Here is a 25,997-nt window from a genome sequence, read left to right as displayed (position 1 = left end):
ATGTCGGAGCCCGAGGAGGAGCTGCAGCAGCAGAGAGAGAGCACGAAGAAAAAGAAGAAGGAGAAACGCAGCGGGAAGAAGAAGAAGCTGAAGAAGAAGGAGAAGCGCGAAGCAGCAGCAGCAAAGCAGCAGGTGGAGGAGGAGGAGGAGGAGGAAGAGGAGGAGGAGGAGCAGCAGCAGCACAGGTGAGTGGTTCCTCTGAGGTTCATACAAGGTCTCCTACACAGAGCCAGAGCTAAGTTTAACTGTAGTGAAGTAAAAATACTTAAAATGAATCTCTTCAAAATAAAGTATCAAGAAGAAAAACAAAATCACGTGACTCTTTCAAAGTAAAAGCCCTGTCGTCAAAACTTTACCAAACTAAAAATACAAAAATGGGTTCTGCAATACCAAATCAAATCAAATCAAATCAAATCAAATCAAATCAAATCAAATAAACTGTATTTGTCCCACCCATACAGTCTATGGTCCCACCAGGGGAAATTTGTCTTGGGCAAGGGAGTTATTATGACAGCTGCCATGTAGGCTAAACATCCATACACAATAGGCCTACATAATATAGCCTACAATAAAACAGTAACAAAGGCAAACAAATCCAAGAGAAGAGAGAGAAAGAAAGTGCGGGGTGCAATAAATAGAGTAAAATACTTATGATACAAATTCAAGTAAAAAACATACTAAAAAACTAAAAGAAGAAGCAAGGGATGTTGGTATAAGCCAGCAGGTGGACATGCAGGCAAACCGGATGTAATTGATATGATTGACTGATTGATGGGTTATACTTGTGTTTTTTGTTGGGATTTGTAATATCTGAAATCTATATACGGTATTGTGTTCCCTTACCTTAACCCAACAATTTTTACACTCCTTTATTAGCTATATCCATTTGTAAAGTAGCTAATAAGTAGCTTGTTTTTATTATCTTATTCTGCTTTTATGGTGATATGGATCCCCCTGGGTCTGAAATAAAAATAAAGATAAAGATTTAATAACACACATCTGTAGAAATACAACATAAAGATTAAGTAATATAATGTAAAACAACTCTTAAGACCAACCAAGAAAGCATCACTGTGTCACATATTGTTTTATCTCTCTCGATATGACAGATGTGTTGGTTAGTAAGTACACATCTGGGGTTCAGAAATACAGTAGCTAACAATACAACAAACAGCCACCAAAAAGCTAAACCTGTGAATGAAGTTAATATTACACCCCAATTATAACCTAATACCAGAGTTATCACAACAACCTCTATCAATCTGACTTACTTTCACTTTATCATGGGAAATTTTCCTCTGTAATTTTCCCCAGACGTACTCTTGTTTCAGATACACAACAAACACTCCAATACACTCAAACACAAAAACACATTATATTGCAAATTGCAGATATGCAGCTAGAACAAATTCACTTCAATAGCTCACTTTCACTCTCAGTGCTTGGTACACAGTGGACAGTACACAAAGTACACTAGTACAAACAGATATTCTACTAATAGAAAATGAGAGTTGGTCTGGTGTTACCAGTGTGGGTGACAACTTTAGAAAACTTGAAATGTTAAATCGACAAGCTTTGGACGGATATATAAAACGACCAACTTCATAATGCAGTTGAAAGTTTGGGCAAAGCTTCTCATTCAAAGATTCAAACCCCCCGCCCCAAAAAATCAAAATCAAACTAATAAATAACACATTTGTAATTATCTGATAACACAAAACATCAGATTTCAGATTTCCCAAAGCAAAAAAAATCAGACTGGAGTCCACATCAATGTTGCACACAAAGTTAACGATGTAGACTGTACTTCCCATGTAAACAGTTCAGAGGAGACTGTGTAAATCAGGCCTTCATGGTTTAATCGCTGCAATGAAACTACTACTGAGAGACCAGTAAAGAAGATGAGGATTGATTGGGCAGAGAGACAGAGGGAGTGGACATCAGACCAGCAGAGAGCTGTACCCTGGCCATGCACAGAAGGTGAACGGATGGTATCTGTGTGTGTGGCTCCCACTGCAGCATCGAGGACTAGGAGGAGGAGGAGGAGGAGGTGTGATATTGTAGGTGCTTTGTTGGTGACACTGTTGGCAATTTACTGAGAACGAAGGCACATTTAAGCAGCATGGCCACTGCAGCGAGCGACACACCAGTCCATCTGGTTTGTGCTTCCTGGGACCGTCACTTTGTTTTTCAACAATAATGACCTCAAACACACCTCCAGGGTATATTTAAAGGTGAACTATGCCAGTCCTCCTCCCGGCCATGTGCATTTGTTTACAACGAAGCTGGTGAGAAAGCAATCAATGGAGCGGTAGATAACGTTATTTATCATATACAATGTTACGACGTGATATGTTTGTGTAGTTTAATCTGTCATAAACAAGAGATTACGGGTTACGAGGTGCGTTTGTGTTGCGGTGTTGCACAGACGGGAGCTGGGACACCGGGGAGGCAGCGATGATCTTGCAAAGGTGTTTTTCAGCCAAGAAATGCTACGTGGAAGTTAGAGAGCCAAGTCATTTATTTAACCATCACAATTACTTCAAAGCTGTTTAATTAAAGCAGAAGTAAGCGATCCGGTCGTTTTGGCTAACTTCCTGTCAGCCGATGGAGTTAGCAGTCCCCGCCCTTGTCCCTACGTCACCACATTCACGCGCATCCCCTGGCTGCACACACAGAGAGGACCGCCCCTTTATGCCGTTCTCTCTCCTCATTGGATAAAGGTTGTAGGATACAAGGAAAGTTTTCTCCTCGGCTTACAGCAGAGCAGAGTGACTGACAGACCCGTGTTTCAGACCAAACACTCTATATAAGTGATTGCTGTCGGAAGATATAACTATTTAAGACTTATATTAACACAAATATTCCGCTTACTTCTGCTTTAAGGTATAAATGTAGTTGTATGTAGCATAGCTCCTCTTTAAGGCCTGTTTACTATAGAAAGGAGAGTGATGGAGAGCTGCGTCAGACGATCTGGCCTCTATAACATCTGAGTTGGACCATAGTGTGAAGGAAAAGCAGCCAATAAGTGCTCAGCATATGTGGGAGCTCTGTTGGAAAAGCATCCATGAGGCTGGTTGGGAGAAAGCCAACAGTGTGTAAAGCTGTTATCAAAAACATAGGTCTGATTGTCTTTACTATTAAAGAGGAACAATGCAGGATACATTTTTACCTTAATTAAGCTTTGGAGGTATTGCCATAGTTGAATAAATGACATGTAACTTGTTACAGGGAGAATGGAGGCTCTCTGCCTTCCATCTAGCGTCTCTTGGCTGAAAAACAACTTTGCAAGATCTGCGCCGTCGCCCCGATGTCCCAGCTCTCATCTCTGCAGCACTGCGACACAAACGCACTCCGTAACCCGTAAACTCTTGTTTATGACAGATAAGACTAAACAGATATACGTGTCCTAACATCGTACTAACTAACGCTCCATGGTTTGATTTCTCACTGGCGTCGTTGAAAACAAATGCACATGGCCAGGAGGAGGGTTAGCAAAACAGTAGAACAGCGACCTCCTTTAAGATAAATAAATACACTGTTGCCCATAAAGTTGAAATACATTTTTATTTTTTTTACCTCTTCTCATGAAATGATTGACAATGTAGTTTATTCTTGATAGATAAAGAGTATATCTTCTCAAAACTTTATTGATCCATCTCTTCCAAACATTAAATATTAAAATTAAACCATAACTGAGCTTTGCAAAATGTGTATTCAGGCTTAAAGAAAATTGGAGGTGTTGAACAGTAGGATTGAGGGCTTTGTTTCAGTTTTTCAACGTTGGAAACACATTCGAGGGGATTTCATGCATAAGAATCTTTCAAACGTCACTCGGTCACTAATATTGAGTATTAGTGACTGAGTGAGTGCATTTATCCAAACACTGATCAGTGTTGTAGCATACTGTCCACAAGCATGAATTCATTTCACCTGGGTAACAGGGACTCAGTAATCATTGCACCTGGTCAAAGGTGATTACTGAAGTGTATAAATAGGAATAAAAAGAGGAATTTGTCTGAAAAACAAAATGATTCCAACTTTATGGGCAACAGTGTATAATGAAATGAAATCAAGTCCAAACTTTTGACTGACACTATAGAAAAACAGCAGGATCTGTGTATTTGAAAGTAAATATGTTGCTGTACTTGGGCTACAGGTATAATTAAGTTAATGTATGTTTCAGGGAAAACAAGCAGAGACACTAATTCACTCAGCAGAAACCAGGGACATTAGGATCTGTTTGATGGAGCTTAGCAGGTGATATTGGTTAATTGATTAGATTGTCTGTTGACATCGCCGCAATCAATCAGAGAAGGAAAAAAGAAAGAAAGAAAGAAAAAGTTTAAGTGGTAAATGAAGTGTCATTCACAGTCAGCAGGAGAGTTTCACATCTTTAAACATCTCTTTAGGCCAGGGGGTGACAAACTCATTTTAGTTCAGGGGCCACATACAGCGCAATTTGATCTCAAGTGGGCCGGACCGATAAAATAAGATCGTAATAACCTATAAATAAAGAAAACTCTAAACTTTTCTCTTTGTTTTAGTGCAAAGAAGTGCGTTATTAAGATGTTTACGGCTAATGAATTATCCTTTTACAAAACGCATTATTAAGAAGTAATTTTCAGATTAAACAGCTCAGTGAGAAAATAACATGTGGGTTAAGTGATAATTAGAAAAATTGCTGATTGCAGTGTGTGTGTGTGTGTGTGTGTCAGTGAGTGTGTTATGCTACGTGGGATCTTCAAACTGGCGAAGAAGAGTCACGACGTGCTGCTCACCCGAACCAGGCTGACCTGGACGCCCATCACCCCGGAGAATCCCACAGGTCAGTATACTACAGTAAATGTGGTAAAACAGGTTGTCATGGCGATCGCTCCCCTCGTCAGGGCGGGCGGGCGGGCAGACGAGCGGGCAGATAGATACTAGATAGACAGACTGGGTGTATGTGGAGGCAGCTGGTGCTGTAATGGAGAAGTTCTGTCATGTTGAGACCACCTGAAACTTGACATCTGGACACACGCTTCCACTGCACGGGGGCGCAATATGAACGTTTCCCAGGGCTCTTTATGAACGTTCACCACAGCTCTCCGCTCTTTATGAATAAAAACCTACATGTTACAAGTCAAAACCTTTTTTTTTTTAAAGCATTTCTATAAACACTATTAAATTTATACCTTTCCTACAGCAGCAGATTCAGTGAGTGCACGATCGTACTGTCTCTCAAAGACTTTAGTGTTAGAAAACATACAAATTAACAACAAAATAGTGAAGCAGCAGTTCCTAGTTTCATGAATATGAAGGTCATCTAATGTGATCCTATTGTTATTTCTCGATCAGACCTGCTGTTCATAAGCAACAAACAACAATATGTGCAACATACAGTAGATATACTACAGAAATGAGACGATATGGAAACTGAGGAGATGATGATACCAGGCAAGAAGAAGGAGAGGAAAATAATGATGATAAAATAAGAAAATCAAATCGTAAATTCATTTGTGCTTGTATCTTGAATTTGTTTTTATTCCTCCTCCAATCATGAACAATGATACTTTAAGTACAACCTTTTTTATGCTTAGTCTTAAACACACTCAAAAAAGTGAATTTCCTCCATCTCCATTCACAACTGCTGTGCTAATATTAGGACTGGGCGATGCCACAGCATTTGATTTCAACTCAACATCATGTAAAAGGAGAGAGACATTTATGTACTGTAAGTCAATGCGTCATTAATAATAAATTGGCCAACATGTAAATGTGGAAAAACCTGGACTCACTGTGGGAGCAGGACACCACCATCCCATCATGCAGCATCTCATCCATGTTGGCTTCCTGCAGCTCCGACCACAGCACACGCCTCCAGAAAGACACTTCATTCTCTGTGACTACAAGTTACAGAAGAAGATACAGAGATAAAACAAAACAAAAAAACACAGATTTACAGTTAATATACAGATTTAAATGTAATTTTTATTCTTGGAGAAGACACGTGTATGAAACCGGATATAATAGTGTGACAGACTAATAAATGTTGAACAGTCTGTGGTTCGGTCGTGTTGTGTTGATATTATTGTATTGTTTTGGTAACGTTGTGTGTGTTGTTGTGAGTTAGTTTTTGGTTGAAATCCATTCAGACAGAACTGGTTAGTGGAGCAGGATGAAGGTGTAAATACTGTGTGTGTGTGTGTGTGTGTGTGTGTGTGTGTGTGTGTGTGTGTGTGTGTGTGTGTGTGTGTGTGTGTGTGTGTGTGTGTGTGTGTGTGTGTGTGTGTGTGTGTGTGTGTGTGTGTGTGTGAAGCCAATCTGTTTTGCTATATTTCATCCAAGCTAATGTCATTAAGCCAGAATTGTGTGTGTGTGTATGTGTTGGCAGTAGTAGAGAGCAGTTGGTTCAGCCCGTGGGGGGTTATTAGAGTCTCTCAGTGTGAGGAGATTAGCACACACACACATACACACACACAAACACGCACACACACAGTCAGCCTGTCAGCATGCTGTGTGTGTGTGTTGATTATATATTTCTGTATAAATGGATCAGCTGTTGTTGTTTATTTCTACACATGAATTTACCCTGTCTCACCCTACAGCTTGTGTGTCTGTGTGTCTGTGTGTCCGTCTGTAGGACAGTCACACAGACACACAATGTTGTGTATCAGTGCTGAACCTCAGGTGTTGTACCTGCAGCACTATGTAAGGATTCCCACCTACTCTCAACTTCAAGTAATTTGCTGTTACTGTACGTACTGTTTTGTATTGATGTTAAATCATGAACTATATACAACAATACTTTATAATAAGTACACACTATTAAGCATTAGTTAAGCATTAATAAATACTGAATTCATAATTTATAATGCATGAATACTCATTAGTATGTTTATAAATACAGTTAGTGCTTACCAATGATGAGTAAAACATTTTTACTGTGTTTATAAACTACATCCTAATGAGTATTCATGTGTTATAAATGATGAATTCAGTATTTAAAGCTTAACTAATTGCTTAATAATGTGTCCTTATTATAAAGTGTTAACCTACAGGCTGATGATGATTTGGTGATTTTCATGATAGTATAAATGGATAAAAGCGATTGCCAAATTATATTTTTGCAAAAACATATTTTTAGCAGCTGTATTTTTTCCTCGACTAGTGTGCTAATGTGGAACTTCATGTCCAGTGACAGTGAAGTGAGTCCACATCAAGAAACCAGCTCAGGTTTGCCATTAGTATGGAAATAGGACGCTCTACTTTCCTGCAGTCAGTGAAGTATCTCTGGAGGTTTTAGGAGCGAAGGAACAATAACTGATCAATTTATAATCACTTAACAATATCAGAGCACTGGAGCAGTTTAAATGATCGGTGTCGTTAATGACACAGTGATGTAGCGCTGCAGCCTGTGTGTGTGTGTCTGTGTGTGTGTATAAATTACGATCCATAACTCCCCACAGTTAGCCACATGGCCTGGTCACCATGAGACTGGACTGGCACTGTGTGTGTGTGTGTGTGTTGTCCCCACACGCCTAATAATTTATTTTTAGAGTTTTGACGTGTTTCTGTTTTTGAGTTTAAAATTAGAGGAAAGTGAAACCTACAGGGAGCAAACAGAAGTTCATAGGCGCTCCTCGTAGGTATAATAACACCAATATATCATATACTGTATAAAGTATATATATATTTATTTATATATTATGTTTGTTTGTGTGTTGCTTGTGTGTTACCAGTCTTTCTATAGCTGTGGGGAGTTTTGGGGAAACATTTTAGTTTGGTACTATGAGGATCACTGTGGCTGTTTGAGGGTTAATTTCAGGGTTTTGGCATTTAGTTATGATGGTTATGATGATTATATGAATGACTTTTATTATTGTGTCATGCATACTTATATAAACCAGAACTAGAGCACATCATCAACACATCAAAGAAAAAAGAAAACAAACAGATGTTCAAAACCATTATCCAAAAAAGAAAAGAAAAGGAAAACAATGCCAAGGTTCAAGGGAAATCATCAGAAATTAATTAAACACATTTTCCTGTCTTCTTTTCCAGGCTTTAGAAATAAAACTAGCGTCTTAAACACACTGAAATTAAACAACCACTCCAGCTTCTGCTCATCACAGCACCAAAATATTTCAGGGTTGATTACAGTGAGCGGTTTAGGAAATGCTTTATGTCAATGTGTCCTCTTACACACCAACATTTGTGTGTGTGTGTGTGTGTGTGTTGGCACAGTGGGTTGGTGTGGTGAGGGCATGATGGGAAACTCATCTCCATCTGGACCCAAGTAGCACACTACCTGTGATGGGCGATACAGTGTGTGTGTGTGTGTGTGTGTGTGTGTGTGTGTGTGTGTGTGTGTGTGTGTGTGTGTGTGTCGTCGTCTCTGTAGGTTCTGTCAGCTCAGATCAGACTCATCTCTATTGAAGTGGATGGAAAATCTGTCTCTCTCCGTCAGTGTTTAATTTTCCATGTTTGGATGGTACAGTACAAAATGGTGTAGCGCAAAAACAAACAAGTAAAAAAAAAAAGAGAAGAAAAAAAAATGTAAATAATGACAAAGCCTCAGATTTACAGATCTTTTTAGGCTTTTTAGCTCGCGAATCTTTTTGGTTTATTAACACATGTATTATTTCCATCCCTTTTCTCCACCTTGTTTCCAGCTGTAGCGGATAACACTGATAAACCCACAGTGCATTAACTGCTCAAACATAAACAACAGACTGAATAAATTAAATCGCAGACTTTTACAGAGCAACAATTGAGAGCATCCTGTGCCTCAGTTTGACGGTGTGGTACGGCAGCTGTACGGCAGGGGACAAGAAGGACCTGGCCCGGGTGGTGAGAACTGCACAGGGGATCGTGGGCTGCCGTCTGCCTGATCTGGACTCTGTTTACACCTCTCGAGTCCAGAGGAGGGCTAGATGCATCACCTTAGACCCCACCCACCCGGGCTACGAACTGTTCGTACCGCTGCCGTCTGGCAAGCGGTACAGGTACATCAAGGCAACCACTACAAGGCTTCAGAACAGCTTTTTTCCTAGAGCGGTGAAGGCTATCGCCCCCTTGTAGTGGCATGCACACACACACACACACACACACTCACACGTACTTTCCCTCCCAGATACACTCAGACTGGCACTTATGCACTTTATTTCCATGCAGCTACCCCCACATACTTGTGCAAATTGTATTCTTTATTTTTATTTTTCTATTCTATTTATTACTGTATTGTATGTTGTGTTTTTAAGCCGTGGGTCCGAAGACAATTTCATTATCTTGAATAATGACAATAAAGATACTCTGACTCTGACTGACTCTGACTACTGTACGTCACACACTCGAGTCAACCAGATGGAAAAGTGCCCTGCAGGTGTGTTTATAGCTCTGTACAGTCATCACTGTCCTGCTTTAAGAAGTCACAGATAAAAAATCTGGTCATAAACTGTTAATACAATGTCAAATGAGCACACACTGTCACCCCGACATATGGACGCTGGCCTCTCCGTGTGGGCGAGGGGCGGGTGGTTCGGGGTATGTGATATTTGATAACAGCGGGTGGGTATTTCATAGAGAGGGGGTGGGGGGGTTAATCAGATATCATCAAATATATCTATTTCCTGATGAATCTGTGAATCTCCTCTGATGTTTTACAGGTCTTATAATAAATGTTTTTGATTGATTAACCTATAATTGTTGACAAATACTGTACAATATTAAAACTTAGGCTAACTAATGAATACAAAAATGAGTTTATAACTGCTCACATTCACATCAAGCATGTTAAACCATTTGTTAAGAGTATACATGCTAATAAAAGCTAAATAAGAGATAATATGATAATAAAGTATAAAATAAGAACAAAATAATAATACCTTCACTTAAAATTACAATATTTTGAGTCAGTTCTGTTAATTTAATGGTCAAACAAGTTCTGAATATTAAAAAATAAATTAGTAATGACCAGGCTTCTTCAGAGGATTGAGATGAGATTACACATGCTGGGCGGATCAGCTCTGAAGGCAACAACAAAGGTTTGTGGTTATAAATAGCTGTTATGAAGTGAACATAAAATAGGTTATTGGTTTCAGCTACAACCTCAGTATGTGATACTGTATCCTGTCCATAGCTGGGATTTGAATCAGGATAGATAAATAACCTCAAGAACTGGGTGTATTTGATTATTTATGATGATTACAGTGGATTAATATTATATTTATTTAATGTACAGATGTTTGTCCACCTGCTATGACATGTGTCCGTCTGAAGCTGGTTTGAGCTTCAAAATAAAAGTAATTTCTCATGTCGAAAAACAAAAACAAAACACAAACAAGTGGTGCCATAATGAATGATTCATTTAATCATTGATTCATTTGTTGATTATTTTTTCAATTACAGGACAGGATTAAAGGATAGGATTCACAATTTAGTGTGTACGCTGAGTGAAATCTGTTGGATCCTCCAGTATATCCTCTATATGAGATTGCACCATACCATTTTGCTTATGGGCAATCAGCTGGAACAGCCACAAATCGGTGGAACAGCCTGACTGACTCGATCAGCACTTTAAAAAAACAACTTTGAAAGTTTGCTTATAGCTCCTCAGTCCTGAATTCACTGACTCTGATATTCTCTCTCTCTCTGTATATATAGTATTTTTACTGATATATTTCCGTATAGTGCTGTTGGTCTTTGTGTTATTTCTTTGTTCTGTCGTGCAAATTAGGTTGAATCCATAATATGGTATTAAAGGGGGGAATTTATGTTTGAGATGAATACTGTTTCTTTTAAATACATTTATTAATAATATTTTCAAGTTTACAAAACAGATTTTGCTTGCTGTAATAATCTGTCATGGCCATACCATCCTTCTTCATCATTTGTCACTACACTTATAACTAAAAATCCAGCCCTGGAGCAAGGCCTCCATGGTAACTTCAAGTATTTAGATAGAAATTGTTCTTTTCTGAAACATTATCTTGTGTATTTATGAATATTTATGTTTTTATTGGCCTATAATGAGCAGCATCCTCAATCCAAGTGTCTGGACAGAGTGAGCTGGGAAGGCTGGGAACGACTTTAGTCAGCAAAGACTAGTTAGTTGGAAGTTTTCTTTCGTGTGTGTTCACAAAGAAAAATCAGAGGTTTCATTTTCTTATAACAACATTTTTTTGTGGAAAACAAGTAAACCTGAAAAACAGGCAGCATTTTTTGTAAACATTAATGAAAGAAGTGAGCTTGTCATGAGTTGAAGCAGAGGCTCATGACTTCATCTCTATGTCAAAATAGTGAGACAGGTTTTTCCAGTGATTAATTCAACGCTACACTAAAACTTTCTTGGCCCTGGGAGCATTTTACAAATACTGAAATGTCACAGGTTACAGTTTGCAGTTGGAGAAGTCCTGATGACAGTTCTCATAGTTTAATTTTTTAGTTAATTATTTAGTTGCAGTACCGCAGTCGGCCACCAGGACAGACAGAGCTGAGCCGAGACTCTTCTGCTCCGTATGAGCTCAGTCATTAACAAACTATGAATAAAGTGTCAGTGTGCATGTGCACGTGTGAGTTATGTAACTCTGAGCTCTGCTGACATTATCCTCAGAAGATTAGATGATTAATCGGACAGGAACCAATCAGACTTCAGAATTCCTCTCCGATTAAACTGATTGATTGGCAGGCGGTGCTGCACGCTCTGCTGATCAATGGATTAGTGATTAATAGAGATAATTATGTTATGTAACGTGAACATAGATGAACTCCAGCAGCAGAAGGTTACGTTTATATTTTTAATATGACTAACCAGGAGGGAGGGCAAAATAATGTGAACACCTCGTCTTTGCCCGAACAGATAAACATATACACATTATTCAAAACTAATTTTTCAAATTACTGATAATAATAATGTTTTAGGTTAAAAAACAAAATACTAAATGCAGATTTGGAAACACACAAATATAAAAATAAGCACCAACTAGGAGGTAACAGGAAATACAAGCAACATCTCCATAGACAAAAGCTGAAAGAAAATCATTGGTCCTGTACAATTACTCTTCTGATTGCTTTAATTCCTTAACATGATAAATTTCCTCGTCTTGCTTTTATTTCCTGTCTCTTATCTTTATTGTATTCCTGACTGTAATGTCTTTACAAATGCTTTTAATGGCTTAATTTTGTTGTTGTGCTTATGCCTCCGACATCATCTTACGTATGACTTCGGTCCTCCTGGTTTCAGTCTGTGTTGATGTGCTGCTTGCTTGAGCTCTTCTTTATCAAGATTATTTTAAAACAATTGCCTCCCACCACAAGAGACATCCTTCGGTGTGCAAAGAGATGAAGTTTGATGCTAAACTTTCAAGGTCTAGACACTAGAAACCCTCTTTTTTGGCATCTGTTACAGGATAAAATGAAATCTATCTTGGTTTTTAATTTGTTCCAGTTCATGTTTAGCCTAGCTGAGCATGAGACAGGAAGTGGGGTCTTATTTCTGTGACAATGTTCATCCCTCATTCATAAGAATCCATCTTTTCTTTTTTCTTTTTTTCCAACTTTTTTTATTGGGTTTTGCAGGTGAGTACAATTGTATTAAAACATTTACAAAGAATAAAGTAGACTCTTTTTTGAAAAAGCACAAACAGCAGAAAACAAAAGTGGTCATTAAAGTGTTGTTGCATACCCAAACAACTCACAGAACTAGAACAGCCATAAAAAGATAGATAAATAAAATAAAATAAAAAATGAATTACATAAAATAAATAATAATAATAATAAAAAAAAGGGTAAGAATAAGACATCAATAGACATCTAAAAGAAAATAGATCAGGAAAGAGAAAAAGAAAAAAGAAAAAAAGAAACACAGGTACATCAGTCAGGTAATAGTAAACTGCAATTGAGATAGCAACAGACATCATAAATCAGAATAGCGGCATGTGACCTTCAACACAGCAGAAATAACATACCCTTCTAAGTCGCTTCTGTCACATCAGTCAGGGGTAAGTGGAAGATCTGTCGTCTTAACAAATTGTAAGAATGGACCCCATAATTTCCCAAATTTACTGGAGCAGCTAGATAAAGATAGTCTGATTTTCTCCAATTTAAGAAAATAAAGGGTATCTTTAATCCAGTGGGCATGACAGGGCGGTGTTGTTGATTTCCAATTAATTACAATTAGTCTTCTGGCTAACAGGGTAGCAAAAGCCAGTACATCCTTTTTGGACTTAGTGAGGGAAGGGGGAGCAACCCCAAAAAGTGCACTCAGAGGATTTGGCTTTATTTCCTCCCCAACTACCTCTGACAGGGTATTGAAAATCTCAGTCCAATAATTATATAGAGAAGGACAATGCCAGAGTGTATGAATTAAGTTTGCGGGAGATTGCTTACACCTATCACAAGTTGGAGTCACACTGTCATAGATCTTAGCCAGTCGAGCCTTAGTATAATAGGTACGGTGGACAAGTTTGCACTGAATAAGACTGTGTCTTGCACAAATAGAAGATTTATGTACCCGTCTCAAGATCTCTGCCCAGTCTTCCTCTGATATTGCCACCCCCAGGTCCTCCTCCCAGTGTGACTTAATTAAGTCTAGGGGCTCTGAACGTAAAGTATTAATTTGGTTATAGATATACGAGATAGAGCCTTTTAGAGTAGGAATTGGTGTCAGGAAACTGTCCAAAGTTAAATCAGAGGGAAGATTAGGAAAGCTAGGAAATGTGTCATGAACAAAGCTGCGGACTTGTAAATATCTAAAGAAATGTTGCTTGGGAAGTGAGAATTTATCAGAAAGTTGCTGAAAAGTAGCAAAGACATTATTAATATACAGGTCTTTAAAGTTATGAATACCAAAATTTGACCACCGTAAGAAAACACAATCTATGAGGGAAGGAGGAAAAGCATGGTTAGCTGCTAGTGGTGCATAAATGGAGAATGTCTGTAGGCCAAAGTAGCGTTTAAACTGGACCCAGATCCTGAGTGAGGTCTTAACAATCACATTTTTGGTGTAGGGAAGAGTGGACGAGTGAATAGGAGAGTGCACTAAGGCTTTCAAGGAGACAGGATTTGCTGACCTTGCTTCCATAACTAGCCATATTGGAGGAGGATCAAAAGCCTCATATTCAAGCCAGTATTTAAGAGTCCTCCTGATATTGGTGGCCCAATAATAGAACCTAAGATTCGGTAGGGCTAGCCCTCCCAGAGACTTTGGTCTTTGCAAATATTGTTTACGTAGCCTAGGAACCTTCTTATTCCAGATGAAATCTGAAATCCGGCTATCTAATTTGCGGAAAAAAGACTGAGGGAGAAAGAGGGGAATGCATTGAAACAAGTAGGAGAGTCTTGGGAGTATATTCATTTTAACAGAGTTGACACGTGCAATCAAAGACAGATTAAGCAGAGACCATCGTTCAAAGTCTTTCTGGATTCGGATCAATAGGGGGGCAAAGTTAGCCTTGTAGAGGTCTTCAAATTTGTGTGTAACATGGACTCCAAGATAGACAAAACTGTAATTGGCGACTTTAAAGGGGAAATCTTTCAAGGGATACATCTTAGCAGCAGGGTTAATGGGAAATATCTCACTTTTATTTAAATTTAATTTGTACCCAGATATTTGACCAAATGAATGAAGGGTGGCAAGAGCGGCGGGAACTGAGACAGACAGGTTAGAAACATATAAAAGAAGGTCATCCGCGTAAAGGGAAACTTTCACCTGAGTATGATGTCTAAATATGCCTGTAATAAGGGGGTTAGACCGAAGGGCTACTGAGAGAGGTTCGATGGCGATAGCGAATAATAGGGGGCTCAAAGGGCAACCCTGCCTAGTGGAGCGATACAGGTGAAAATATTCTGATTGGATATTATTTGTCCTGACTGAGGCTTGCGGCGCAGAATAGAGCAACTTAATCCATGAAATAAAATTATTTTTAAAACCAAATTTCTCCAAGGCATAAAAGAGGTAATCCCACTCAACTCTATCAAATGCCTTTTCGGCGTCTAATGATATTACGGCTTCGTGGGTATTGGAAGAGGAGACATTGTAAAGTACATTGAACAAACGTCTAAGGTTAGAGAAAGAGTGCCTATTTCGAATGAACCCCGTTTGGTCCAAGGAAATGATAGAGGGGAGAAAGGATTCCAGGCGTAGGGCTAATAGTTTGGATAACAACTTAAAATCAACATTCAATAAACTTATTGGACGGTAAGAGGAGCAGGCTAGCGGATCCTTGCCTTTTTTTTAGGAGAAGGGAAATGGAGGCTTGATTGAGAGTTTGAGGGAGGCGGCCCAATTCAAATGATTCGTTGAACATATCTAATAACAGAGGGGCAAGCTTGTGCCAAAACTTTTTAAAAAATTCGGAGGGAAAGCCATCTGGCCCAGGACTCTTCCCATTTTGCAGAGAGGATGCAGCCGTATTAAGTTCAGCAGTGGTGATTGGCCTCTCTAACTTTTCCACAGTTGATTGATCAAGTGAGGGAATGTCCAAGTTTTCAAAAAAATTATCAAAATCAGGAGTGCTGTCTTGTTCAGATGAATAGAGAGACATGTAAAATTCTTTAAACGCATTATTAATTTCCATGGGTTCAGTAGTATTATGTGAGTTAGTATGAATTTGTGGGATTAGGTGAGATGATGATTCCTGGCGTAACTGGTGTGCTAACAATTTGCTGGCCTTGTCTCCATGTTCATAGAACTGGGACCTGGTTTGTAGGAGAAGTTCAGTAGTACGCTGAGTCGTGAGAACATCAAATTCTGCCTGTAGACAAAGGCGCTCTTTGTATAGCTCTGGAGTTTTGTGAGTAGCATATAACCTGTCAAGTTCAGATATGCGTTGTGTCAGTTTAGTTAATTTCTCCTTTCTAAGTTTCTTCTCATATCCTGTGTAGGAGATTATCTCCCCCCTGATGTATGCCTTTAAGGCCTCCCATAGTACTGAGGCAGACACCTCGGGTGTTTTATTTACGCTCACAAAGAAATCAATTTGTTGAGACACAAAGTTAACAAAATTATCATTCAAAAGTAGGCATGTGTTAAGACGCCATGGTGCACGCGTAGAATTAAAGTTCTTAAAGCATATATTCATGGAAATAGGGGCGTGATCAGAAATAACTATAGCATCATATTTACAAGTAGATACTGATGAGAGCAGTCTATTATCGACCAAAAAATAGTCAATGCGGGTGAAAGTGTGATGGACATGAGAAAAGAATGAATATTCCCTCCTAGAAGGATTCAAAAAACGCCAGACATCAGTGACAGCAAATTCCTCCATAAAGGACTGAATTACCTTCGCTGACTTGGACGGAGCGCAAGCTCTGGGGGAGGAACGGTCCAGCTGAGGGTCAAGCCAGCAATTAAAGTCTCCACCTAATATTAAGTGGTGTGATGACAAGTCAGGGAGAGTCTGAAAAAGGCGTTTAAAGAAAGCATCATCGTCAAAATTGGGAGCATAAATATTAGTCAAAACCACCCTGGTGTTGTGAATCTGGCCAGTAACTATGACAAATCTACCATTAGGGTCAGAGATAGTACTTGAGTGCACAAAGGGAACAGATTTATGTAACAAAATAGCTGCACCGCGAGATTTGCCTTGAAATGAGGAATGATAAATCTGACCTACCCATCCCCTCTTCAATTTAGAGTGGTCTGAGACTTTGAGGTGGGTCTCTTGCAAGAAAATTACCTGGGCACCAAGATGGTAAAGGTGGTGCAGTATCTTACTTCGTTTTATCGGATTATTAAGCCCTTTACAGTTGAAACTTGTAAAACTAATGGCACACCCACTGGGTGATGTTACATTGGCTGAAGTCATAGCTAGCTAACGGAAGCATTATGTAAGAGTGATGATCTGAAGCAAAACTGAAAGTAAAAACGTGACTGATGTGAAACAAAAAGAAAGAAAACCAGAAACAAACGCATAAAAACACACACATACATTATCCCTCCCACCCATACACCCACCCACATGAACTTTGGCAGAAGCATCCCCCCAAACGGGATGCGCGCGATGTACCCCTTTTAACAATCTGTCACACCTGTATAGCTCTAAGGAGAGCCTATGCTAAACTACTAATGAACTACAACGACCTAGGCGTTGGAATTGTGACATGGGGTTAAATCAATGAAATTACACTGTAATAAATGTACTTATAAATGAGCCGGATAGCTAAGGTTGACTAATACATCAATACACGAAACAATCTTATTGAACAATAAGTGGAAAGCGTTTATGCTTGAGGTATTCTGCACTCAAATTATCACCATGAGCCATGTTAGGGAAAATCAAGAATGACAGGAATAAACAAGAAAACAAAGTCTGTGTCCCATCAGAACTGCAGCTCACTGAACACAATACGAGGCATCCAGGGTGAGTAGTAAGTGTAGTCCTCAAGGCTAGCAACAATAGCAGCTAAATAGCAAGCCAACATGTCTGCTAAATAGAGTCAGGGGTGACTCCCTTTTTAATGTTTTTCTTAATGAAATCCGAAGCTAAGGCCGGATCCTCAAACCTGTGGGTCTGCCCGCCGGGCAGAGTGATGCGTAGTGTTGCCGGGTAGAGGAGGCCAAACTTGACATTCGGGCAGGAATGGAGCTCCTTCTTTACTGTAGCAAAGGCGGCCCGCTTCTTAGCCACCGCCGGTGTGAAGTCGGGGTAGATCGAGATCCTCCTGCCCATGTAGGAAAGCGGGGAAGCTTCTCCGGCTCGACGTAGAATTTGGTTCCGGACTTGAAACAGGTTTACCCGCATGACGAGTGGACGAGGGGGCTCGCCGTCCTTGGGCTTGGTGCGTAGAGTGCGATGGGCCCGGTCCAGCATAGGTTTGTCATCAAGGCCGAGTATATCTTGTAGCAGCTGGGCAGTGAACTCGGTGGGACGAGGGCCCTCTGTGCCTTCAGGCAGGCCCACTAGGCGAATATTATTCCACCTTGAACGACTCTCCAGGTCCTCGCATTTCTTTGACAGGGAGTCAACAGTGGCTGTTAGCTTGCTCACATTAGCTCGGAGGTCGGATAGCTCCGTGTCGTGAGCATTAGCCGAAAGCTCGAGGTCTGCGATTGATTCGCCATAGGAAGCAAGTCTGTTCTCAAAGGGCTCCAAAGCCGCCACGATCTCTCTTTTAACTGCTGTTGAGATGGTAGTTTCAAACTTACTGAGGATGTCTGAGCGCATTTCGTTCATCATTTTCCTCATGCTCTGCAGCAAGGTGGCATCGGCATTAGCATTAGCAAATGGCTGACCTGGGGCTGGGGACTGTGGTTCAGGTGATAGTCGGGGCTTGCCGCGGTCTGCTTGTGCTTTGGGGGCTTCACCTCTCCCTCGGTTTGCCATCGTTGAGCGCCCGCAAACAAAACTTTTTTTTTTTTACATATGGTGAAAGGCTGCAATATTAGAGCTTAACGCCGGCGCAAATAATGAAAAAGTGTAATATAAAAGTATAGAAAAAGTCACATTCCAGCGAAGCCTCTGCGAAACGCGTCTTACATCCTCCTCGTTCCGCCGGAAGTCCAAGAATCCATCTTTTCTACCTGACACATAAACACAACACCATTTCAAACTAGTCAGCCCTTAATAGTGAACAGTTATCTATAAAAACTACATTGAAGTGAGGTGTACAGTATGTTGTGTTCAGGTGTTGTGCGTTAACTCCTTTACCTCTGCAGGTGACGCGCTGGTTGAAGAGTCAGGTATGATGCTGCTGCAGGACGTGTTTGCCATCAAGGTGAAGCGGCGGCGGTCAGTGGGTCAGGAGTCGGGGGGAGCGGTGCTCGGCCTGGCTCTGTTCTGCTGCAGGAGGAGAGGGAGGAAGCTGGAGGAGGACACGCTGCACCTCCACAACGCCTCCGCCGAACACACCAACAGCTGGTACAACACCCTGAAGGAGCTGCTCACAGGTAACACACACACACACACACACACACACACACACACACACACACACACACACACACACACACACACACACACACACACACACACACACACACACACTCACACTATCATTATGTATCATCAGGACATAACTCAGCGATGTATTTCACACTAAATAAGATAATATTTACAAAACTACAGTCGTTGGTCGACCTTGGTCGTTGGTCGACGTTGGTCAAAACTCATTAAAATATCTTGAGATCAGCACCAGTTCAAACAAGCTGCACCTCCTACACCTTGACAAATGATTTTAATGATTTGCATTTGGTACCATTAACATTGACGACTCAAATCTAAATGATCAGCACAGAGAGAGAATTTAAAATAAATAGTTTTGTTATTTGGATAAATCGACAGTGTTTTCCCAGTTTGGAAGCTCCTTGGCCCCACGTCCAGTCTGAGTTTTTCCGTGCTACATAAGAACTGAGATAAACTGGAAACATGATTCATTCATGTGTGAGCATCACACTGTAAGACGATTAAACACACAGACACACACACACACACACACACACACACACACACACACACACACACACACACACACACACACACACACACACACACACACACACACACACACACACACACACACACACAGGTGCTGTCATTAGCCGTAAGTGTCTTTGTATATATTAACCTGTCCCTAAAATAGATTTGGATTGTTTATATAGGTGTTTATTTCATAATAATAGCTGCCTCCTGCCCCTGTTCACACTTTGATAAAGTCATAGTGAACAGCTTTGTCGGTCTTTGTTTTCACTCTGGTGCAAACTGATTGTTTAAATAGAGAAAATGCAAAAGGACTAAACTAAACTACAGTAGATCCCTGGTTGTTGCACGCTTTATCTCATATGATAGCACCCCCTGTAGGCCTGAGCTTTATCACATCCCTGGTGTCCGGAGGTCAAGAGAACCAGTCTAATAGGCTAGTGGTTATTACAGGAAAACTTGTTGACATGGCTTGTTATCTGATGTTATCTGCAATACGTCTTTTCACTTGTAATGAATGTAATGGCTTTGCTCATTTCAAATTATCCAAATGAATCTCCTCTAATTGACATCACCTTCCTGATTAAGTTGAGTTAAGCTACAACACAGTTTTTGTCGTTGGTGATTTTCAAGGATTCAAGGAGGCTTTATTGTCATTGCCACAGCATGTAAAAACATGAGGGGAAACTAAATATTGTTTTCTCTCCACTCCCACGTAAAACACAGAACATACAAGACATCTAGCAATAAAAATCAACAGTATTAATATTCGTATACCTGTATGTTGTGATTCTAATATTGCAATTTGCTGGATTTGATCAAATCTTCTTCAACCAGATTCCTAAAGGTGCTGCTGCACATTAAAGACATCATACATTTAGATCTGGTCCTCACTTGTTGTTTTCACTCAATTAAATCTTCAGCTTTGTCTTAAGTGCCTGTGTGCGAAGCCTCCGGTGACATGATACGAGACAAAACGTGCACATGTCTCGTGTTCGAGGATTAGCTAGTTAGACGGATAGACGCGGGTGCTAGATGCTCAGATTATAATTTCATTGTTTTCTATCAGCTTGTTCATCACTCAGTTTAATGAAGTGAGTCAGAGTTACATCAGACAGGAGATCTAATCTGCTAATCCACCAGAACAAAGACACACAGATTACACTTAGACACACACACACACACGCACACATTCAGCAGTACTCAGTTACATGCCGTCAGCACTTGAATCATGTTGTCTGCGAGAGAGATTAGCTACAACACTGTCTACGTGAACGTATGTCCAGTTCATTTTAGTTCAACATGAAAGTCTCTAGAGACGTCAGACATGAGCTAATACACACTTCAAGACACAGATATGTGAACATTAATGTGTGTTTATGTATGTGACGTATCTGCATCTGGTTTCAAAATCATGTGCATATATGTGCTTAAATAACTACGAGTTAAAGGGAAAGTTACAGCAGGCTTAGATCAGCAATAAGAATATCTGATTTGAAATTACAATTCTCTGTTGTTGTGATCAATCTCCTACCTGCTCAGCATCAACAGCTGACATTTAACAATTACAGTCATATATTTGTCTCAGGAGCTGGTGGAGACCAAATCAGAGCTAAAAGGAGACGGGGTATTGGGCTTAGATTCATCAGATGGTCACAAATATGACTGATATGATATGAGTGCTAATGTTGCCTCATGTCTACTGGAGTAATAGGTGGATAAACAAGTGTATACATGAACATGAACATCAATAGCTGGGTTTCCTTTACAGGTTTTCGCAAAATAAAAGCAATACTTCTGAAATTTCAAAAAAGTACAATTGCTATTTGTAGGTGTTTCCATTGAAAGGTGTTTTGCGAATGAGCCATAACTCTTGCGATATCCCATAATTCTCTTAAAGAGGAACTATGCAAGTCTGGTCACTTTTTCCTCTGTTTTGCTAACCCTCCGCCCGCCATGTGCATTTGTTTAGGACGAAGCCGTCCAAAAGTCAATACATGGAGCGGTGGATAACGTTATATAACAAATATGATATTACGAAGTGTATATTTGTGTAGTCGTAACTGTCATAAACAAAAGAGTATTATTATTTATTATTTGAGAGGTTTTTCGAAATGTAGGCGTTTCCATTACCAGTTTTTTATTGCGATATTTAGGTTTTGTGCATTTCTAGGGGTAATGGAAACGCACCCACTGTCTCAATACTGAAATTGGCATCAGGCAGAAGAAAAATCCTGCTTCAGTAGCTCAAGGCAAAAACAAGACGATGAATCCGATGCATCGTGTTAATCATCACGTTTCCTGTAAAAAATATAAAGTTGTATGAATTCAAGCAGCTTCAATCTGGTTAATAGCGTTCAGGATCAGGTCGTAGCTGCTGCAGCCTGAAGTTCCCAGACGCTGATTTTCCCAGGTGCAGCGAAGTGGGCGGAGCGTGACTGACACTTAATACACAAAAGAAATGTTGTGAGTTGTGACTGTATGGATTTAACTCCCTGACACACACACACACACACACACACACACACACACACACACACACTCTCAGTCTTTACATTGCAGGTCCTCTATGACGTCAGCTCCGACAGAGACGTTACAAGCTATGCATAAATGAAGAGGTCGAAGGTTCACGCACGCACGCTGCCGTCGCCCCGTCACCATGGCATCGGCCTGACATGTTATCGCTGGTCACCTGTCTGTCTGTCCGTCTGTCCGTCCGTCAAACCAGATTATTACCCATGAGGCCCGGCAGCGAAGTCACAACTTCTTTAAGTGATTGTGCTTCGCCCCTCTCTCTCTCTCTCACACACACACACATGAATGGCTGACAGGTCGTGTGTCAGCTCGCGTGGTCACACTGCACATCAAACTGTGACGGCTTTTGTGACTTTACACACCGCGGCAGGAGAGGAGCTGAGTGTGTGTGTGTGTGTGTGTGAAGGTAAACACACACACACACACACATGCTGCTGCTGCTGCTGCTGCGGACATTAAGCCTATTTTCCAGCCAGAGGTCAGTGTGAAAAGCGTATTGTCTTGTGAGTCGTGGCGTTGCGGAGCGGGCAGTCCACCGACCGCCACTTCTTAACCTTCGGGTCCGAACATTCAGCCGCACAATGGCGACACTTCCTGTTTCCAGAGCTGTTTTAATTCTGTGGCGTTGTGGCGTTGCGAGGCAGCTGCAGAGTGAGCGGCAGCGCGGAGAGTGAATGGCAGTCAGTCAGTCAGAGTGACAAAAGGGCGAGCTGCGGCGGCGGTGTATAGAGTCCGTTTCCATACGCACTGTCAGACGCTGGGATGGATTGACTGCAGTTGTTTAACAGCACAACAGACTGACAGGCCGGCGGCAGAGGCAGAGGCAGAGGCAGAGGCAGAGGCGGCGGCGGGGATCACGACACGTCCCCGGGCCGGGCTCGCCCTGGTCGCCAGGTGCCGTCACGACTCCTCCCAGATCAATTGTCTTGTCAATCCAACAGTCGAGTCTGCTGCTCGCTCACAGAGCTGTTAGTCTGGGTCCGACAAAGTGACAAAGTGTAATCTCTGGGAGGCGGCGATGGTCGGTTGGCGCCGCCACTGTTAAAGGTTGGGGTCATAAGGTCAACATGATGTCATCAGCACAGTGTGTGGCCGGCGGGAACAAAGTTTGACCGAATTTTTTTGATCAAATTCTTCATTAAATCTTTGCTTTATTCTGCAGCAACTGAAACTTCAAAGTGACAACGATGAGTTAAAACTATGAAGTTGATTAAATTAAAATGTTATTCTGTTTCATTTATGTTTTCTTATTATTTCGCTTATTGTTTCGCTGTTGAATGTGGAGACAAACAAAAACCTGTATAATTTACAGAGTTTCAGTCTGCGGAGGCTCTTTATGGCTCTTTGTGTGCGTTTGTGTGTGTGTTAAATATTAACTAGTGTCCATGAAGTCACCCTCTGTATCCATAGTAACGTGCCTACCTGTTGCTCGTTCATATTCAGGTAGAGGCGCTTTATTAGTTTGTCAGGAAAAGAAACCTGATTGTACAGCAGCAAACATTCGTACCTCAGACACACACACACACACACACACACACACACACACACACACACACACACACACACACACACACACACACACACACACACACACACACACACACACACACACACACACACACACACACACACACACACACACACACACACACACACACACAATTCATTTGACAGGTGGTCGAACTCTGAGAGCTGCTGGATTTCCCCCGTTTTTTAAACACACTGATTTTAAAGCAACCTGGCAATTAAAACGTTATAAAGATCCTGGTGTTTGGTTCATGTAAACATGACGTTTTCATTTTCAATAGGTCTGACAATGAATTTTCTTAATAATAGATGAATTGTTCAGTTTAGGAAATAAAAAAATTTAAACATTTAAAAAAGCCCCCGAGGCAGCTGACAAAACAAATGAGTCAATTACTGAATTTGCCATTGTAGCAAATTGGGAAAATATTCAGATTTTAGGAGCTGAAACGTGTGACTTTTCGACTTTTTTCTCTTAAAAACGACTAAAAAACCAGAGGGAATAAAGTAACGGAGAGGCCATGTGCAATGTGAGTTAAAATAGGCTCAATAGAGGTTAATCTGACTCTGGTTTTGAGTAAAAATATTTCACCTTTATCTTCAAGTATCAGATGAACTGCCATGAAAGTTTGCACCAAATGTTCAGGCTCCACTCAGGATGAATTGTAATAACTTTATTTCTCATTCAGTGTCATTATCAGCTCAAAATGTAACCTTATACTTCAGCTTTCCCCTCAGCCCCTATTATACTTACTGTACTACTACTATACTACAGCACTTTAATGCTTTTATTCGTTTTTAATGTTAAGTCTCCTCACTGGAGAAGCTGGAAAACAAAGAGAGTTTATAGTTTTTACTAAAGAAGACGAAGAAAAAAAACATAACCTGATTAATTACGAGCTGTTTAAAGCCGTGAGTTGATCACTCACTGAGTTTTAACCTAAATATAATCTGTTTTTGTCAACGACACTCGGCGGCTCAGTCTTCAGCGCTCCGTCAGAAACTCAACACTTCTCCCTGACAACATCGGGATTGTTTACCATGGTAACGCTTAAGCGGCGCCATAGCAACGTGCCGCTCCGCAGAGGCCTGGGATGGTGATCTGATGGATACCTGATCTCTCTCTCTCTCTCTGCATCTCAGCATCTATCTGGTGGTGAACGTCTTTGAGAAACATCAACATAGGGAATGACATCATCTCCTGGGAGACTGAGAGGGAGGGGGGGGGGGGCGGAGAGATACTATTTTTCTTGTGTTAACTGAATGAATCAGAGATTAAATTGATTTACAGGTGTAAAACAAAGTCTCTACACTGTTTGGACTCTACGACAGTGAGGTGTTGCACCACATGTGTTGTCAGTGCTCTGATTTCCTACGGTGGAGTCGGGCATTGAAGTGGACAAAGTTACAACTTACGCAGACAAAAGCTGCTCTCCCTCTGCTCTCGCTTTAGGAGTTTTAATTAAATCAAGTTCATCGTTTAATAACCAGGGTTTTTTTTAAAGGAATAGTTCACCAAAAAAGGAAATTCTCAAGTCATTATTGACTCACCCTCATTCTGATGAATACTCTGGAGTAGTTTTTTATTCCTCAAAGTGCATCTGGAGACCTGGGAGGCTGGTTCATAGTCCTTATATGAGAGTCAATAGGACCCGACACAAAAACGTCCATAAAACTACACAAAAAACTTTGTAATATTCCTCCTTACTGCTCGTCCGCTGCAATTCAAGTGTCCTGAAGGGATATAGTCCAGAGTTTACTCGAAACAACGTCATTTAGGACATTTTTACAGCCTAAACAGTCCTGTATTAAATTTGCCTGGGGCGCGCTCTGATACGTAATTGACGTCGTTTCGAGTAAACTCTGGACTATATCCCTTCAGGACACTTGGATTGCAGCGAACGAGCAGTGTGGAGGAATATTACAACGTTTTTTGTGTAGTTTCATGGACCTTTTTGTGTCGGGCCCTATTGACTCTCATATAAGGGTTTCGTTGGACTACGGACCCCCCTCCCGGGTCTCCAGATGCACTTTGAGGAATAAAAAACTACTCCGGAGTATTCATCAGGTGAACTATTTCTTTAAGAGTCACATTGGGCTCCTGGTGTTGCCATGGAAACGCTCGGATGGACGCTTCCTGAGTCTCATCAATCGCGGCTGCAACTATCGTCTGTTTTACTTTAGAAAAATTTGAAGATTTAGTCCAGTAACTGCTGCAGGGTTTTATTAAAACTAGAAACACAGACAGAACTCAGTTATTCTGGGGCTTCTGGTGTGTGTGTGTGTGTGTGTGTGTGTGTGTGTGTGTGTGTGTGTGTGTGTGTGTGTGTGTGTGTGTGTGTGTGTGTGTGTGTGTGTGTGTGTGTGTGTGTGTGTGAGTGTGTGAGGCAGCTCCTCCTCACAGGAGCTGGTCAGAGCCGTGGGGTGAAGTGATGGCAGGGGGCGCCCAGTGTGTGTGTGTGTGTGTGTGTGTGTGTGTGTGTGTGCATGGGGTCATTAACAGGGCGAGGTCACGGCCTTTTGGGAGCAGATTAT

General features: G+C 40.9%; 1 protein-coding gene across 1 annotated transcript in view; it reads left to right on the top strand.

The window, feature by feature from the left end:
• The window catches only part of cerkl (CERK like autophagy regulator), a gene marked incomplete at both ends in the record, with an annotated part of 40,857 nt that continues 14,860 nt past the window's right edge, over positions 1 to 25,997 (top strand). The window contains 3 exons of the mRNA XM_083996710.1: positions 1 to 185; positions 4,719 to 4,828; positions 18,644 to 18,874. Of these exons, the coding sequence (XP_083852836.1) occupies positions 1 to 185; positions 4,719 to 4,828; positions 18,644 to 18,874 (526 nt within the window). The remainder of the gene's footprint in view (positions 186 to 4,718; positions 4,829 to 18,643; positions 18,875 to 25,997) is intronic.

Source organism: Trachurus trachurus, assembly GCF_905171665.1.
Source record: "Trachurus trachurus genome assembly, chromosome: 21".
NCBI lineage: Eukaryota > Metazoa > Chordata > Actinopteri > Carangiformes > Carangidae > Trachurus > Trachurus trachurus.
The sequence above is the reverse complement of the archived record's forward strand: the minus strand, read 5'-3'. Positions and strand labels throughout refer to the sequence as shown.